We start from the raw sequence: 19,478 nt of genomic DNA, 5'->3' as shown, positions 1-19,478 counted from the left end.
CCTCCTCTTTTTAATGCCAGCGCGTGGCCTTTTCAAGAGCGAGGACGTCGTATCATCAGGAAGAGCAGCGTGACCCATCGTAATTCTGCTTTCTCTCTCTCCCACCACCCTCATTTCCGTGCCCCTTACTGTGACTGAGTCCAAATTGAAGTTCAGATTTGGCACATCGGGCCTCCCCAGAAAAATTGTGCCTGTGTGCAAAACGCATTGTGGGACACATTGGGCTGAGTCACTGTAGGTAATATGAATTCGTCCCCCTCCTTGGACAGCTTCCCGCAGAGTCACTGGAGGCGAGGGGGTGAGAAAAGAAGAAGAAAAAAAAAAAAATACACAGCCTTACCTTTCAGACTCCAAGGGGGCAAGGTTCCCATGGCAACTGATTTGAATCCTAATTAAAACAGGAGATTTGATTAAGTGGTGCAGCGATGTGTGTGTCTGTGAGAGATCATGTGTGTGTGTGTGGGAGTCGGCATGTTCTTGTGAGTCACGGTGTAAATGAGGAGGGGGTGTTGTGTGGCTATATGCGTGTATTTATGTGTGTATAATCATGGGCCCCTGGGTAATCCTGTGAATCACTCCAGCGTCTCCGGCCTGGACGCTCTCACATGTGTGCATGTGTTCTGTGTCTCCCGCGAGGCTCGTCCTTGCCTGCAGAACCACTGTGTGAATCAGAGGTGAGTCCTCTGGAGTTGCCCTCTGCTTTAATCTGGAGCTAATGACAGAACCACCTGCCCTCCTGGCTGTCCTCGTCCTCCTCCACATCTCACCAAACCTCCAATGCCCACCGCTCATTGTCTTCTCCCACCCACAGCCGGTCTGTTTCTCTCCCCTCCCTCCTCCGTCTGCCCCTCTTCTCCTTCATTTCCTTTTTTTTCTTCTTCTTCTTCTTCTTCCCACTTTCAGAGTCTTTTGAGAATAAAACTCCTTTAGCTTATTTCAAATTGAGCTCCGTTGTATATTGCTAATATACTTAACCCTTGTATGACCATAATTTACAACTGGGCTACCTGTTATTTTTTTATTTACTTTATGGGTGTAAAATTCTCAAAAAATTTGCATTGAGTCTGTATTTTTGCTCCTTTTTTTCCAGAATAATTTCAGCTTTCAGTGTCTGATAGCTATTTAACATTTCTGTTGATCCAAATTAGTGAACACACAGTTTAAAGAGAAAAAGAGAAATCAGAATGGAAATTGTCAGGTTTATCACTGAACAAGAACTTGGATATGACAGGGGCAAAACAATTTCAAATGACCAATTTAAACATTTAACTGTATTTCATAAATGCAGAGAAAACTGTGAAGCCTCCAATTTACCAGATTTTATGCCTGTTTTTAAATTTTTTTTGTGGTAGGCTTTAAAGCAGCTCCTCTCCAGCTGCATGTATGAGGATAGTGGTAACAATAGTTGAAATGCCATGTATACTTTTAAAAATATGCTGTGGTAATTATTGCCAGTCTAGATCAGGCTGTGGGAAAGTACTTGCCTCCTGACAGCTTCTTTCTGCTGTTTTTTTTTTTTGTCACACTTTATTGTTTTAGATCATTAAACACATTTAAATATCAGACAACAATAACCTGAGAAAACACAAAAAGCTGTTTTCATATTTGTGACAAAGTCATTTCCATTTACACCTATTGTGGGCAAAGTGATAACAAGTGGTTGCAATAATTGGCAATGAATATCATGTGACTGTAGAGGAATTTTGTTCCGCTCTCCTTTGCAGGACTCGACTGGAGGGTTTTCAAGCACAAACAACCTGATTTAAGTCAGAACTTTGACTGGAGCACAGCAAAACCTGCATTATGCTCGTTTATAGGCGTTCAGAAGTGAACTTCCTGGTGTGTTTCAGATCATTGTTCTGGCGCTTGGGCACAAAATGACGGCCAGATTTCCTCCATCGAGAGAGCAACCTTCAGTATTCTGTCAATTACATCGAGTTTTTCAGGGTCAGAAGCAGTGGAGCAATCCCTGATTGTCAAAACGCCACCTTGGTAAGACGCTCTAAAGTTCTCTAAAACGCTAAGCTGGTTTTATGCCAGATGTAGCTGGACACAAATCATCCTTAATGCTGTTGACAGAATATATTATGTAAGTGTATTGCTGCAGAGTTTTGAGCCAACCGGAGCTTCTTGTTGTTTATAGTTGTAAAAAACAAAAAGTGTGCAACAATAATCTAGAGAAGAGGAAAGACAAGCATTAATAGCCATCTGCAGGGTCTGTTTTGATACCAACTTTATTGCGGACTAAACAGTTTTGGATAGATTCCTTTGAATGGCCTTCAAGTGACATTGATGGTTCAAAAACAACTCTAACTTCCTTAAGTTTGGCTCGATGGCAGAATTTAAACGACTTGTCTGCTGACAGGTCAGCTCTCTATCTGCTCTCAGGGGATTCTCACCGTGAAGTTCAAGATCACATATGTTTTTAAATTAGTCTCTCAAGACCACACAATTAGAAGAACTCTTACTGGAGCAGGATAATTGAATGTCGTCTGCATAAAAGTGACGGAAGTCGGGTGGAGTCTCTTTGGAAAATGAGAGATGGTCTTTGTGCTCTTTTATGGCACTCGTCAAAATGTAGAAAGGTTTGTTATTTTTGTGGTTTTATGATGTAAAACACTATAAACTTCTGCGTTGATGAAATGTGCTATACAAATGAACTCGATTGATTGATTTATGGTCCAAATCAGAAGTGGATTTGGCCTTGGAACCGTCCAACTGATGCTATTTTGTTTCTGTCTCATAGCTGAATCATGAACTCTGACAGATGCAAATGAGGCCTGCAGAGCTTTAGATTTTGTTCTTGGTCCTTTTGATACTTCCTAATTAGTTCATCGTTACACTCTTTTAGGTATTTTGGTGCGCTGACCACTCCAACACAGATTCACCACGTCTGATCAATAAAGGATTGGTTCTCTGAAGTCCCAATGCTTCAGAAATTGGATGTCAATGACTTTGTTTCTCAACTGCTCTTGAATTTCTTTGCGTTTGTGAACTTTTGGCCTACTTCGTGTTGTCAGGATGGTTCTACTTGAAGTGATGCTATTCTTTTTTTGACAGGTCCAGCGGTCCTTGGTACAGCAAAAGAAAAGCAACTCGAGTTTACAAAAATTGTGATTGTTATTCATGATTTTTACAAAGGGGGCAACATTTTCTTTTTTTTTTTTAACCCAGGTTCAGATTGGGAAATTGTCCCACATGGCTTTAGAATACCGGTAATATTTTGTTTGCTTAACTCTAAATAATGCATGAAATAATAACGTATCTTAATAATTAACTACTGAAGTATGAATTTACTTTGATTGGAATGAAGTAATTCAATAAAATTGTTGCTCAGGCATATTTGTTACCTATTAAAGGGTAGAGTTGAAATGCATTTTAATTGTGTGTATAGCGAAAAAAGTACATTGTTTATTTTAATCTAATGAACTATTTAAATAAACTGCCATTCACTAAACTCTAGAATATTTGAAGTCGGCCCACTGTGCAGAAATATGTCCAATAAATAAACCTCAATGGAAATTTGCTTTACAAAAATAGTTGTTTCAGAATAAATGAGCTTAAATACCAGCATACATTAAACGAACCAATGATTAGTCTGGCTGCAAGTAAACTAAAGTATATCTAACTTTCCGAGACTCATTTTTCTACCAGGAGAACGCAGTGCGCCCTTGCCTGCTTCCTCTCCCTCATGCCACAGCCTTCTGAGTAGCAAGACATCAGGAGACCCCCAAAGAAACCAACACATGCATTCAGGCACCCATAGGAGCATGAGAACAAGGTGTACGTTCAATAAGATTATTACAGGACATCAGCGGATTGCAGGAGAGGAGGAATAATCCACGTCTTCCGCTCCTCTCAACATGTCGCCTTGCCCTCAAGTCTCGAGTGTGTGCACTTGCTCGTCCCGGCGGATATCTTTTGAGCAAGATCATAATTGGAGAGAACCACAAATCTGAGATGACCACTTTTCGCAGTGTGTCCTCAGTGGAAGAGGAAAGAGTGAGCCTGGAGAGGGAAACAAAGTGGATTAAATCAAAGAAAGTGTGAAGAGGAAACCAGTCCAAATTAATAAGAGCCCACAGGAGAGTCAAAGCAGGGATGGGAGAAGAAGGGAGGAGATAAAAGAAAACAAGAAAGAGGTATAAAATGTAAAGAATCTGAGTATTATCAGAAAGAAACTCAGTCTGGAGACAGAAACGGAGGAACAGGAGAGGAAATGTGGTTGAAATGAAACAGCATGAATCCCCATCCATTTCGGCTGTGGACAGCTCCAGGGACAGCACTGGGCCATTATAAATAGATCCCCTACTTTAGAGGCACAGTCAACACTTCCCCTCTTCACCCTACCAAAAAATAAATAAAATAAATAAAAAATAACCAAACATAAAAACCTATATGCTCAGAGCAGCTCCTGCCTCTGAAGAAAAGATACCCAGATATCGGATGGGATCGTCTTTCAGTTCCTCTCCATTTGTTTTCTTCATTTAGTGAGCTTCCACGGTTCGACAGCATCTCTTGAGTGAACAAAGTCAATCTTTCTCCAACAGATTCTCTTTTGTAGTTCATTCTGGCTGAGCTCAAGTTTCTGATTCTTCCATCCTTAGATGGAAATAATAGCAAACCTGTGCACAGTTGCAGTACTTTGGCCGCAAATGTCACATTATTTAGGGCTATCAACTTTTGTGCAAGTTTACTCGTGTTGCTTATTTTCTTTATTTCATGCATATTCAAAAATGTACCAGTATCTCTTCATCCAAAACCAAAGCTGACAATAAACTTTTGCCAAGGCCTCGTTCTTAATCCTACTGGAAATGCATAAATGGTAATCCAGAATCAATTTAGATCAATGGACACAAATCAAACAGCAACAAACTCAGACGGATTTTGTAGCAGTAGTAGAGTCCGCAGTGGCACCTAAAAGTCATTAAAGTTGGATGTGCTAAAATTATTCCATCCAGGAAAAACACATTGGTTTAAATAAGCTGTTAAAACTCCTAAATTATTGCAAAATGGAGGTTTCGTAAGTGTATGCCCACCTCAGACCAGCAGCAACATTTTAAGCAATTCAAACGCGTGCATCAATGTTTAAGCACTCTAAACAAGTACATGCATCTACGTGGCCGTGCATACATGCATGCTCTGTCTCTGCCTGCTTGTTTCCCTCGCAAGCAAGCGTTAAGTAGCCTTGTGGGGAGGCAGTAATAAGGACTAATGCACCTGAGAGCCCTGAGATCTATAACCATCATCTGCATCTTCCTGATATTACTGGAACCGTCTCTGTTACTGTTTCTGATAGGAATCTCCAGGGAGAGCTTTCCCCTCCACTGCTAGCGGGAGAGGGAAGAACGGGGCGGGGAGGGTGGAACGAGCAGAGAGAGGGAGAGATGCACCTCTCCATTTCCTCAAGGTGATTCACCTTATAATGCACGCAGAAATCAATGTGAAATTGAACTGAAAATTGAACTTTCAGCTCAGTAACGTGGGAGACATGTTGTTATTAAATCTTTTCCTATAGCCGTGAAACTGGCCGCCTGCTATTTGAACGCCACTGAATGCATGTCTTCAACAATGTGTCTGATTGAGACCTACAGGGGACTCCGGCTTCACTGGGACCCCAGTTGCTGGCACTTGGAGGCAATATCGGTGGAGTAGCGACCACCTAGCAAGTTGTGATTAGCCTATGCGGGGAGTTCAATTCAGTGCTGGAGAAGAGAGAGCGTGCCACGGCCAGCCAAAGGCAAAAGAGAGCAAGGCGACTGCAGCAAAGAGCCCCACCCACCTCAGACCATGTCTTACTGTCATAAAATTCAGGTTTCTAAAAGTGTTTCTTTTGTTGAGGAACACTCATATGAACAAAAACAAGATAGGTTTTTTGACATTTAGAAGTTGGGTACTTCTTTACAATTGCCGTTAATCAATCACAGAAAGTGACTCATTGTCTGAGACAACCAGCACTCATTTGGCTGCAAACACAAACATCACTGCTTTTTAGCAAAATGTCCTGTGATACACCAACACACAGGACTGCATATTGCAAATTGTAGTAATTATTACATTGGGATTTATTTAAATTTTCTGTCTTTTTGTTGTTGATGATGTTTATCTGTTTGAAAATGGTCTTGCCTTTGAGAAGCCCTTTGTGATCTATATTTGTGTGACAGGCGCCATTACATTACAATTGTACTTACGTACTTTTACTTCCTTTTGAGAAACAAAAAACTAAAATTTCCATACTTTGACAAATATTCTTAGATTTAGGTCTGGACTTTGACTGAGTCCAACTCATTGTTTCTTAAAAGTAAAACCCCGGCCAGAGTCTTAAGTATTTTGCAAATTTTTTTTCCAGGATTTGCCCGTATTTAGCTCTATGACTCTCCCCATCAAGTATGATCCAAATCCCTATTTCTGCTGAAAAAGTAAAGTGTTCAGGGTGATATGCAGATTCCTGTAACTTGTAAAAAGTTAATCTGATCAGAGCACCTTAGCCTAAATGGTAAGCCACAAACTGAATTATTTTTTACTGTATTCTTGCCACCAACAAATGCCATTTCTGGAGTTCAATTTTCTTTCTGTTGCTTGAGCACCTTCTTCTATGACATATTTTCCTTCCACTTAACTTTCCAAATATTCTTTGACACAGCAAAATGTGAAGAGTCTGCTGCTTTAGCAACTAGTGACTTTTTTGTATCAATCTCTACCAACTGGAAAAATATCAAGTCCCATTTAATCGCATGGCCTTAAAATATTATTTATACTTATTACTTATATTACTTTACCTTATGTAACGTTTAATTTCCTTAAAAAATGATTTATTTTTCCTTCTTTTAGTTTCAAACCATCATCATTAAAATGAACACAAAAAAATCACTGTGTGTAATGGATCTATATCCTTTTTGCTTTGTGGACTAAATGATTGAAATAATTTAACTTTACAATAATATTCGAATTCGTTCAGATGCCTCAGTTTAATCCGCAAACACTGAAACATGATTGACGCAAATTAATTTCCAGTAGAGCAGTGTTGAGTGGTTGTATAGCTATAGCTTGCTGGGACGGGGGCCCCCCAAGATCAAATTCAGTTTGATTTTGGGGGGCCTACGATGAATTCAAACAAATTCATAAAGGTCGTCTCTGAGTGAGCAGCGCTGCATCTGTTGCTGTCTCTTCTTCTTCGTTTGGGGGAAGTTCCCGCAGACTGTCGGGCCTTGCTGTAGTGTAAAACACACTCGTTCCTCTTCAAAAGTCATCACAGTCTCCTCCGCAGCCAAAGACAGCTGGCACCACATCACCATGGTAACGCACACCGATATTTCTTTCCCTTTTTAAAGCGAAATCCGTATAGGTGCTTAAGGGCAAGAGGAGAAATGAATAAACTAATGAGATTATAAATTATCGTCGGTATAGCGGAAAAGTATTTTATTTTTTTTTTTTAGCCCGCCGCTCATTCGGGTAACGTGAAGGGGAAGTTTATAGGGGCCCCACTGGCAGTGTGACTCTGATGTCTCCTCTGTAATCTGTTTATGAACTAAAAACAAGGCCACTTGCGCGCCGCCTTATATTGCATGATTAATTCTGTTCCGCGTCTCTCTCTCTCTCTCTCTCTCTCTCTGTTTCTCCTCTCCTCTGTGAATTACCCAGTTGTGTTAGAGATGAAGAGAGGCTTCTCCATCGTTACGCAGCCTCCAACTCCGCGCAGCGCACGAGCGACCGTCGGGTCCACTCACTTGCTCGCTCGCGCACTGCCGCAGCTCCCACGGGCTGCTCCGTGGAGAAGCGGACCCTGCATCCTAAAGCCAAACCAGTTATTTATTTATTTATTTATTCATTTAAAGTCCTCCTCCTCTCTTCCTCTCCCTCGCTCCTTCGCTCGATTTTCATCCTCTACCTCATTGCAGTCTTATCACGTACCCCCCGCACCGCCCTCCACCGCCCCCCCCCCCCACCCTCCCTCATCCTCCTCATCCGCCTCGGCCGCTACAGGAGAGGAGAGAGGGAGAAGAGTGCGGCTGGACGTGAACGACATGTCGACAGTCAGCCACTAAAGTGTTCCTTCGGTCGCTTCCTCGTTGCTTTTTTTCCCCTCTTTTTTTTCCTGAGTGAGTATTACCTGCATCCGAACTGAGCCGAGCGACGCTGCGTGGATCTAGTGTGTGTGTGGGGGGGAAAAAGAGAGGCAGACAATGAAGAATTCAACTGGATTGCGTTACTCTGCCAAGGATTTCCATACCTAGCCTGGTAAATGCTTTTAATATGCTCTTTATTTGTGTATGTATTGTAGTGAATGAACTGCTCACGCTTTATTCTAACTAACTACTGTCTAAATTGGAGTGGCTGTGAGTTATAGCCCCTCATGCATTTGATGTGTGATGCTGCTCGCCTGATATAGTGCAGGGTCTGTGCTTTGCTAGGAGCAGGGACCCTATGTAAAAAGAAGAAGGAGAAGAAAAAAAAGAAAAACAGTGAGTGTGTTTTCTGACCGCCAGAAAGGACACAGAGGCAGACAGTGGAAATATGTGACATGAATAATATGGGGAAGGAGAAGCGGTGACCGTCATCTCTGGCTGGCTTGCGTCAGTGTGTGTGTCTGTTTGCGCGTGTGTGTGTGTGTGTTTGCGTCTCTGTGTGTGTGCACAGAGGGTGCAGGGGGTGTGGGGAAGAGGAAAGAAAAAACTCAAGAGAGACAAGGAGGAAAGCCACACCTGTGCAAGGCCTGTCTTATAAATAAAGCAGCAAGAGACATATGCACAATCACATTCAGCCTGAGTCCTTTCCTGCTCCCATAATGATGCAGAGCTATGCTGACTGCTGACTACTTCACTTGGCTGATCTGAGAAGGAGGCTTGAGTGTTGACTCTGTTGCTTCCCATCAAGGCAGAGTCTAGCAGGAGGGATCCCACTGGTCTATCTGGACTGAGTATTGATCTTCTTCAAATAGGGGGAGGGGCTTTTTGTTTGTTGTTGTTGTTTTTGCTCAGAGATAAACAGTGCACCCCCTTCGGATACTAATTTTTTTAAATAAAAAAAAAAGATCACTGGGACTCTATTGTGTCTTGTTCCAGTTTGTCAGTGAGCACATTAGCCCAGATTGGTGAGCTTCCTCCTTCCCGAGGCTGTCCGGCAGCGTCCGGCAGCGTCTTGCAGCGTTACGAAATCCCCCCCACCCACCTACCCTCCAGCCTACCATCCATCCACACGTGCATCCGCCACCTGTTTCTGTTCCCTGGCAGGCTTTAAAAGCATACTTTTTGGATATGGTTTGACCTTTCTCGCATTGTTTCTCGGCGCACGCTAACGCGCGCATGTGAGAAACTTGGCTCGGGAGCCGCTTCTCTCCGAAGGCGGGCGTACATTGTGTGCAGAGCAGGAGGAGGGCTTTGATGTAATCAATATCAGATTTCAGCTGTTTCACTGTGAGGCTCTCATCCTGAGTGGCAGACTTGACTGACTTCTTACTGCTTATGCAATCCCACTCCCTTCCTCCTCCTTTTGCACCCACTCTATAACCCATTACTCTCCCCCCTTATCTGTCTGGTGTTCCTCTAATTCTCCATTCCTTCACCTTTTTCCTCCCATCTTGCCTCCTCCTCCTCTGGTTTTCACTCATCCCTTCATCTCTCTCCTCCTCACCCCCCCCCTGTTATAATCACCTCTGTGATTGCTCTTCCTCTCCCAGGCGGTGATGTTTTCACTGCTGCCTTCTTTTCTAACCCGCCGATGCCAGATTATTGCTGGATGATTACAGCTACCATACCATCATGATCATTATTGCATTCCGAGTGCCAGTGTTCAACACTATGTGAGCAGATCGAGATGCTTTATCCAATTTAGATCTCATTAAGGCTTGAGAGGAAATATTCCAGTGCAAGACTCTGCGTTCTCAGCTGTTTTCCATCTTTGTTTTCTTGTTGCTTTCTCTCTAACTTCTGCAAAATTGCTCGTTTTCCCTCCTCAGAGTGATCCAATGCAGACTGAGGGGTGGGGGGGCTGGGAGTGTTTTCAAGGTGTGGATATAGGTAGAATAAGAAAATAGAGCATTAAATTTGAACGTTGATTCAGTCCATCCATCCACATGGTGATCCATTGCAATTTATTTTTTTATTTTTTGCAAAACGCCTCAAGACGACATTTGATATCAGTTGGCACAATGTAAATAAACCAAATTATTCCTTCGGAAATGATCTGAGAGCTCTGCTCCTCTGAGTCTGGCCAAAACAGTGCAGAATTTGGACGTGGAAGATGTGTGGTAATCCTGCTCTTATTACATCAGCAGCGCTATCAGCATCAGCTCGTGCTCCTGCCTGTCATCGCGACGCCTCTACATCAACTCGCTTTTGAAAAAAAACAGTTTTTTTTTTTTTTTTTCTCAAGAGTTTTGATTTGCAGCGGTGCTTCAGCTCCACTGTCATTATCACAATAATGACTGTGACAGGCCTTGATGGCTGTTGATAACCCAACATATTTTTGCTGATTGATAATCTCGGGTAGTTTGTGCCTCGCCCTCCCCTCCCCCACCCCACACACCCCCTCTGTGTTCCCTGATTGCCATTCATCCCATTAAATGGAGCAGTTCATTAGACAGAGGCATTATGAATCTGATTTGCATTTACTCATATTCATATCGCATACATTAAAACAACACACGCGTGACATTTCGGCTTTGCCGGCCATTTGAAAATACAGATGAATGTATTCATCCCAGCTGTTATTTATTTATTTTTTCGTCCCCTACTTGTCCGAAAAGCCTCTCCGAACGCGGTGAAATGTGATTCACAGGTGAGCTGGCCCACATGTTTCTGTCTTTGTTTTGCATTTACAATGTCAGTATTTGAATTTGCAATATAAAAGCGTTTGCTGCCTCAGCTAAGAGACTGTTCAGCTTCCCTTCATGAAGCGTTTGCCCCACTTTATATATAAAGCATTGTTTTCTAGTGCTGGATTCAGCTTAACTTGCAAAAATATTTACACTGCTCAAATGTTTCCACACTTTGCCGCCACAAAATGTACATGTTTTGTGGTGTCTACATGTTTTAGACCCACACAAACTTGTGCATTTTTGTGAAGTGTAAGAAAGATACAACATGGTGAGCATTTGTATTTCGTCCCCTTTACTCCGATTCAATTCAAAAAATGCTTTATTGATTCCAAAGGGAAATCAATGGACTAATTCAATATTCTTCAAAGAGTTACAGTGGATAGAGATGGCTGTGAGCTGGAGAGATCTCCTGCAGCAGTCTGTGTTACAGCAAGCCTCTGACTGAAGACACTGCTTTTTTTCTGACATGCCTCTAAAAGTCACCGAATTAGTAAACAGTGTATTTTAATGAAAGCATGAATAACTGTTCTGTGAAAACCTCAGAGATGTAGCGTAGTGGTCCTGGTGCATCATGGTGGGGGTTTGGCTTACAGACAGAAGCAGGTAAATAAAGGGCAGTTCTGAAGGTAACCATGCAGGCAGATTTAAATGAAGGACATAAAAATACATCCAAAATGTTATGGAACAGTTTGGCTCAAAGCTTATTCCTCTGTTGGAATTACTAAGACAAGTCTAGCTCTAAAACCAAGAAAAATAATTTGAGGCAAGACTTGAAAATGACTATTTTTCCTCTATGCAATCTGACTGGACTCTAGCTGCAGCATTTTTGAGCAGAAGAGCAAGCAAGCATTCAGTATTTGATTCTGAACGTGCCAGGCGGTTGTTCTGGCATGTACAATTCACCAGCAGAAGGAGCCGATTTTTAAAAAAATTTGTTTATTTTTAATGTGCTTCATGGTTGTTTGTTTGGCAACAGCCAGTGAAAGGCCAAATCAGGAAGCTTTTGACCTTTGCTATGGTATTAGAGGCTAAAGAATTACTGCTGTATAACCCCACAGCCCGTCCTTAGTTTGCTGTGTGTTCCTGTGTATAATTAGGGGTTATCAGGATGCGAATGCTATAGCAAGAACAATGCTTAACCTTGGACGGACAGCAACTTGTCAAAAGTGGGCCTCACGATTTATTGTGTTATGTTATGGTGATGGAATATGTCTCCTGAAAGAATATTGCACATCCATTTTATTTTCACTGATATACATATCATTTATGTGAGCTGCAGACACTGCACTTGCTTCATTGAAATCATTGCATTTGAATTACTTGTGTTGAACTAATTTCTATGAGTCGTTGTACCTTTTGAGTAATTCATTATTTGCATATTTTTACAGCAAACATGCTGAGTGCAGGTGCTACTACCCAGGGTTTGGTAAAGCCATACAGAGATTGTATTCAGTTTTTAAACGCTCTGCTATTGTGGGGTAATGAAACTGTTTCGATTGCATTTATTATCCAGCATGTTTTCGTTTGTTTCTTTACCTTTTTTGGGGGGAGAGAATTATAGCCATCTGTCTTTTATGGCGCATTTGTCATTGCATCTTCATTTAGTGAAAAAATATGCAAGATGAATGTTTTGCAGTGCATGTGGACTGATGTGTTTCAGCTTTATTCTGTCGGTTATGATGGCAACTTGTCATTTTGCTGAGGCGTTATCTACCTGCTTAGCTGTGTTGACACAGCCAGCGGCAGAACAGCAGTGTTAGAAAATATTGCTTCCCAGGTACTCATTATGCATGCTAGAGGTATTTTAGATGGGTATGTGTAAAATATTTTGGAAACCATGAATTAGTGTTCTTCCATTTCACAATTATGGAATATTTTGCATAGGTGTCTCACATAAAATCAGAATTATCAGAATAATGGGAGAAGGCGCAGAAATGTTCACGGAGTGTGAATATTTTTGCATGGCACCGTATGTTTGTCATGGTTTTTTGACTCATATCATGGCGAACTATTGCCTCCAGCTGGCCTATACATCATTATTTCCGTATAATGAAATGCTTTCCCCATGGCTCAACAGTCTGTGTGATTTAACATTTATTTCTAGGCTGCTTGAATATGCTTATGATGTATCACCAATCTGATTCATCCTGAAATGACTTCTCCTTCTCCTGCCCTGTCTGTTTGTCCTCACGGATCCTGCGTGTCCGTGTGTGTGTGTGTGCGTGTGTGTGTTCGTTTGAACGTATGCGTCGTCTCCTCGTCTGGCAGTGAGATAAAGGCCCGATGCCGCGCCGTAGCCCCAGGCTGCTGAGCTGAAAGGGGAGAAGCAGCAGGATGCAGTGGGTCACTCTGGTGGTGGCCCTGGGGTGTGCGCGCCTGTCCCAGGCGTCGCACGGTCCCACCCCCACACCCACCTCCACACACACCCCTCTGGTGGACAACTCGGAGGAGGAAGTGGACGAGCCGTGCTTCGAACCATGCACGTGCGAGGTCAAAGAGGGTGTGCTGCACGTGCACTGTGACGGGCGGGGCTTCACCAACGCCAGCCAGGTAAACCTCCTCACCTCCTCGTTCATCATAGCCTTCGCGACGATGTCATCTCGTTAAAAAGCTGAATCTCCGATGCTGATATATCGGCTAGTGGCTCGTTCTTATTGTTCACGTCCCCCTAATTAATATACTAGGTAATCAGAGCTGTAATTAATCATCCAGGTGTCACAGTCCTGGATCCGCCCTTTCAAACTCAACCTCCAGAGGAACTCTTTCAGGCGTCTCTATAGCAACGGGTTTCAGCACCTTGGCAACGCGGTGTCCATGAACCTCGGCAACAATGCACTCCAGGACATCCGAGTGGGGGCCTTTAACGGGTTGGCCAAACTCAAGCGCCTGTACCTCCACGAGAACAAGCTGGAGGTCTTCAGAAACGACACGTTCGCTGGTTTAGAGGCCCTGGAATACCTCCAGGTAAGCTCGAGGACATAATCAGTCCTAATTATCCATGATTGACTTTATTATTGATGAATCAGTGTGAGAGTACAATCCGTTTCCATGCCAGAAACAGTGGTGGAGTGGCAGCTGCTCTGGGTGAAATGGGGTAAAAGAGTTTTAGGGTTTGCTTTTGAACCAGAGAGCTGCTAAGCTTTAGTTTGAGCTCTGATACCTTTGTCCATATTGCATTTTTCTGTCCCGCAGGCCGACTACAACGTGATCAAACGGATCGACAGCGGCGCTCTGAGATTTCTCTACAAGCTTCGGGTTCTCATACTGAATGACAATCTGATCCCCGTCCTGCCCGCTCATCTGTTCAGGTTACATCCTGATTATTTTACTCCAAAGCTTTTTAATTATGCCAGGACTGATCTGTAGAAATATCACTGCCAGGCACAGTTAGTCACAGTGTTCTGCTGAGGTAGGGTTATTGTAGCGCACACACAGCGCCTCGCAAAAGCACTCATATCCCTTGAACTTTTTCGCAATTAGTCACGTTAAACCCACGACGCTTGACGTGCTGTACTGAAAAAGCTGTGTGATAGATAGACCAACACCGAGAGGTTCATAATTAAAGTAGAAGGAAGGTTTTCAACATTTTTAGAAAGAAAAATCTAAAAAGTTTGTTACGCGTTTGTATTCAGATCTTTTTGCTGACGTCTTCAGAAATCAACTAAAAAGTACAATAGAGTCCAAGTGAGTTATGTGAAGGCCTCAGAGGGTCGTTAGAAACATTAAAGAACAAATAGTATGAAGACCATGGAGCACAGCTGGGGGGTCAAGGAGAAAGTCGGGGAGACATTTTTAGCCGAATCAGGTGGATGGATCAACTTCACTCTGCCTTTATGAAAAGTGGCAAGAAGAAATTCATAGGACTCATAAAATATATGAAAGAAAGGGCTCTAGATGAGCCCAAAATATTTATATTTTTGTTTGATAAGGAAACTAACACTGCATTATCACCCCAATCACCCTGCCACTGCTGAAAAGCAAGGTGGTGGCAGCATGAAGCTGTGGGATTGCGTTTCTTTAGCAGGGACAAGAAAGTTGGTCAGAACTGATCTAAGGTGGACCTGGTACCTTAATACAGGTAGGCCAGTCACAATAACAAATGTTGCTAGGCGATAAATTGTTCAAGTTATCGTACAAGTTATCGCGATAAACAATAATGTTGTTGTTTTGACACCACTTTCAACTTTATAAGAGTATTTGCATGAACACATTCTCAAAGATCAATAGACTTAAAGTTTTGATTAAAATTTACCACTGAAACTGAGAGACCGTTTAAATATCCAAAATAAATAAACAAAACAACAAAAACAACAAATAAATTGAATTATGAAGTCTCTCTAAAAAATGTCCTTCAAAAAAAGGGCTAGTTGAGACCGAAACACCCAGAGTGAAAACTTTTGTCATCCAGTTTTTGGTAGGAAGAGAGAGAAAACAGAAAAATGATAAACCATGCAAAGGGAAATTATTGAGCTCATTTTAACTTATCGTGCGATTAATCGATCTATTGCTTATTGCAACAGGCCTAAATACAGGGCAATCCTGGCCAGCGGTTCATCTCATGACTCTAAGCTAAATATTATCTCCTAATAACCCTTAATGATTGTGACCTAGCATACATTGCTTCTGAGATGGTGACTGAAATTCAATATGCTGTGCAGAAATTAACTTGAGAATCAATGGCAAGACCTAAAAATTGATCTTCACTCCATTCAATCTGGTGTTGGAAAGAAGAATGAGAAGAAATTTGTTAGAAACATACCCTGAGGTCTTTGCAGCTGTAATCACAGCAGAAGGTGAAGGTGGTTGAGAACAAATGCACGCCATTATCAGATTATGAGTTGCAAAAAAAAAATTATAATAATAATAATTTAAACACACTCACACAAACCTTGTATCATCCCTTTAAGCTCACGGTCATACTGCAGTTTGTGTGGTTTTTCAAATTAAATCATAATAAAAAACACTAGATCTTTTAATCGTGATGCAACAAAATGATGAAAAAGCTCTGGGGTTTTTGAATGTTTTTGCAAAGCGCTGTATGTCATAGAAGACGAGCTAATCATCAACTAAAAAAAACGAAAAAACATATTTTTTTTCATTGCAGTTTGTTCTTTCATCTAACTACATTGCCTCTCCTTCCCCCTCCTGCTCCAGATCTGTGTCTCTGACTCACTTGGACCTACGGGGAAACCGTCTGAAGAGCCTAGCAAAAGACGGGACGCTGCAGTACATCGGCCGCTCCCTGATGGAGCTGCAGCTGGAGGAGAATCCCTGGAACTGTAGCTGCGAGGCGGTGGAGCTGCTGCAGTGGCTGGGTCAGATCCCCTACACGGCTGTGGTCGGGGACGTTACCTGCGAATACCCGTTTCATCTTCACGGAAAGGACTTGAGGGAAATCCCCCGCAAAGAGCTGTGTGCTGACCTGCCGGATAAAGAGCACCAGGGAGAGAGAGGCGCTCCATCAGCTGGATCCCAGCCCCAGCCTCTGCCCCCAAACTCTAAACACAACTCCCATCCCGGGAGAGCCAGGCCGACAAGGCCGTCGTCTATGGTGCACGGCTCCCGACAGAACACTCTCACGTCCTCCACTTCGTCCCCCTACACTTCAGCGGAGCGTAAAGAAAGGGAGAAGCAGCCGAAGCCAACTAAAAGGCCTCGATCCCCCAACCGAACGCCGCCCACCGCTCGCAGCTTGATGCCCAACCAGAACCCCCCCGTGGCGGGCTACCAAACACGGCCGCCCATACCTATCATCTGCCCCATCCGTTGCACCTGCAATCTGCACATCGCCGACCTGGGCCAAACCCTCAACTGCAAAGAGAACAGTTTCCGCAACATGTCCCAGCTCATTCCTCGGCCTCTCAATGGCCGAAAGCTCTTCCTGGGAGGGAACTTCATCCAAAAGCTCGTCCGCTCCGACTTCTGGAACTTCTCCAGCCTCGACCTGATTCACTTTGGGAACAACCGCATCAGTTTCATCCAGGAGGGAGCCTTCTCCAGCCTCGTGAACCTGAGGACCCTCCACCTGAATGAGAACGAGCTGGACAGGTTGAGCCCCCACATGTTCCTGGGACTCCAGAACCTGAGGTGAGGAGTGTTTGCATCGCTCTGCGTTTCACGCACATCCTCCCCTCTTGGCACTTCAAACAAGTTTTCTCTTTTTAAACCGAAGCCACATGTCAGCTTACGGTACTTAGAGATTTGTTTGTTAAAAAAAAAAAAAAGAAAAAAAAAGAAGAAAGAAGTTGAATTAATTTTAGTATAATCCTGGCACCGGATAGCGCTGAAAACGTTGATTACCATTATGCTGGAGTTTGATTGAAATGAAGGTTTCCCATTCTCTTCCATGTTTGTCATTACTTCGTCACGCTGTCTGATGCAATGCTCCAGTTGAGTTGTAAGCCTGGTTCTGAGTGACAATGTGAAAATGAATGTTTTCTGGCATTTGCATACAGAGGTGTTGATAAGACAGCGAGGTGTCAGGACGATGGCAGGATTTTGTGTTTGGGAAAAGGGCTCGTCAGAGCGATGCATATGTATATAATTGTCAGATTAAGCTCACAAAGATGATGCATCTGTACATAATGCATATCTTCCTTCAGTAAGTGCATTAAACATTAATGAAGACAACAGATCAAAATTCATGCCATTCTATCTAAAGAATGATAAGACACCTAGGCTGTAGATTTCAGCTGCACCGTCTTTATATTTCCAGACAGGTTTAAGAAAATCTACAGCCATTAATCTGACTATTAATCAATAATAAAGATCCTCTGCGGACATGGAAAATGTCTTCCTCTTAACCTCTCGTTAGCCTTTGTTAAATGCTAAATGGTGACAGAGCGCTGTGAGCAATAAGAACTGGACCTACAGTGGATGTAAAAAGTCTACACACCCTGGTTAAAATGTTTGTTTTTAAATATGAAACAATGATAAGTAATTTTGACCTTTTTAAACTGTTAATGTGACTTTCCTACACAACTAACAATGAAAAACAAACAAAGCAGAAAAATTGAATAAAAAGGTTGCAACAACCTGGTTGCACAGGTTTGGAAACTAAACCTTTTGTTGAATCATATTTTTGATGTGATTCCAGCCTTCAGTCTTCTTTGTTTGCCGTCTCTAAACATCCCACATCTACCTTGAAGAAGTTTCCAGAATCTCCTCTCCACAGCCTTTTTCACTGACTTCCTGTCAAACTGAGTCCTGAGTCTGGTGGAGCCATGCTGTTATTGATTCTGATGAGCGCCTGGACTAAGTGCAGAAAATAAAAACAAAAAGCTATCGGTCAAAGTTTTATAATCCTTATAACTCTTTACGAAAGTCTGGGTCTCTCTGAAGAAAACTAATCCCACAGCATGCCACTGCCAGCACCATATTCAACTCCGGATGTGAGGCCGTGCGTGTCGTCCATCAGAAAACTTGTTCTAACAGTAGGATTAGGAATAGTTTAGTCAAATCTGGACTTTTTTTTTTGTCGTTCGGAACTTACCCAAAATTCCTGCTGTCCCTCCAGTTTTGCCTATTAGCATCCTCCCTCACCAGTTTCTGTTTTGTATTTTTATTAATTATGGAGAAACATTCCACGTTTTTCTAACATTGCTGTTGCATATTTTCTCAAACTGCTGCAGACATTTTGTATCCCTATCCTGACTGATGCTTTTGTGTAAGGAAATCAACCTCTATGCAAATTCTGGGCTTAGCTAAAGGATACAAATAAACACAAGTCCAACTAGAACAGCTGAACTTCAATAATGGGTAATCGGATGCTCGATAACAAATAGCAGACGTGTCCCTGAGACTGAATGCTAGAATTGAGCCAAAAGGGGGTAGATGAAGGGTGCACGCAATAATTCAAAATGACAGTTGCTGCTTTTTCATGTTGTACCTTTATTTTGTCAAAGCAGATCTCTCTGTATTCAGCTAAGTGATAGATACAGGCTGTACAACACAGTGAGGCTGAAGAAGATATTCCTTTCTTTTCTTTCGTGTTTCTCAGAAGCAAAAACATGCAGACTCTCCGACAGTCATCGAAAAGTATATCGCACTCACTTCCACTAATTAAAACAAAAAAAATAAAAAATCCAATGTGGTAATCAGACATCTGTGTGAAATTTGACATAATTTGGTACTGATCTGTTAGTGAAGAGGCAGAGGGGGAGATTAAATCAAATTTCTGCTATGAATTCGAAACACGAATAATCAGCTGCGTATTTGTCGAGATTGGGATAAAGGAGGACTAAGCTACTGTGCACATAAACCGTTTTATTATGCTGTAGGAGGATGGCCCATTTGTCTTTTTTTTGTTGCTGTAAACTGATAATATCTACTTCTGTTTCCTGACCTTAGGTTCCTTTACTTGGAGAACAACAAGATCAGTGTGGTAGATCCCGGCACCTTTGACTCCATGCCGTCCCTTGAGTTGCTGTTTCTCAACTATAACGCTTTGCGGAGCCTCCCTGTCGGTGTATTCTCTGGAGTCAAGCTGTCTCGTCTGAACCTGAGAAACAATGTCTTCCAGCATCTGCCTGTGGAGGGTGTGCTGGATCACCTCAGAGGACTGGTACAGGTTGGTGGAAATCCATATTTTACTTATTCTAACTGTTGATTCCTGCAGGGGGAGGCGATGGGGTACAGTGCCTTGCAAAAGTATTCGGTGAAC

At 42.6% G+C, this 19,478-nt stretch overlaps 1 protein-coding gene across 2 annotated transcripts in view; it reads left to right on the top strand.

Annotated features, from left to right (window-relative positions):
- Positions 1-7,648: 7,648 nt before the first annotated feature.
- LOC122846308 (SLIT and NTRK-like protein 3) overlaps positions 7,649-19,478 on the top strand; it is a 29,694-nt gene continuing 17,864 nt past the window's right edge. Inside the window, exons 1-6 of one of the 2 annotated variants that reach the window (XM_044143177.1) lie at positions 7,649-8,238; positions 13,085-13,366; positions 13,529-13,780; positions 14,009-14,124; positions 15,971-16,903; positions 19,166-19,385. In XM_044143177.1, the coding sequence (XP_043999112.1) occupies positions 13,151-13,366; positions 13,529-13,780; positions 14,009-14,124; positions 15,971-16,903; positions 19,166-19,385 (1,737 nt within the window). In that variant the 5' untranslated portion in view covers positions 7,649-8,238; positions 13,085-13,150. Of the gene's footprint in view, positions 8,239-11,779; positions 11,983-13,084; positions 13,367-13,528; positions 13,781-14,008; positions 14,125-15,970; positions 16,904-19,165; positions 19,386-19,478 lie in introns of those variants that run through there. The other variant, XM_044143178.1, reaches the window with a different exon arrangement.

This window comes from Gambusia affinis, linkage group LG16 (assembly GCF_019740435.1).
Source record: "Gambusia affinis linkage group LG16, SWU_Gaff_1.0, whole genome shotgun sequence".
In the NCBI taxonomy this organism is placed as follows: Eukaryota; Metazoa; Chordata; class Actinopteri; order Cyprinodontiformes; family Poeciliidae; genus Gambusia; species Gambusia affinis.
This window is presented reverse-complemented; position numbering and strand designations above follow the sequence as displayed.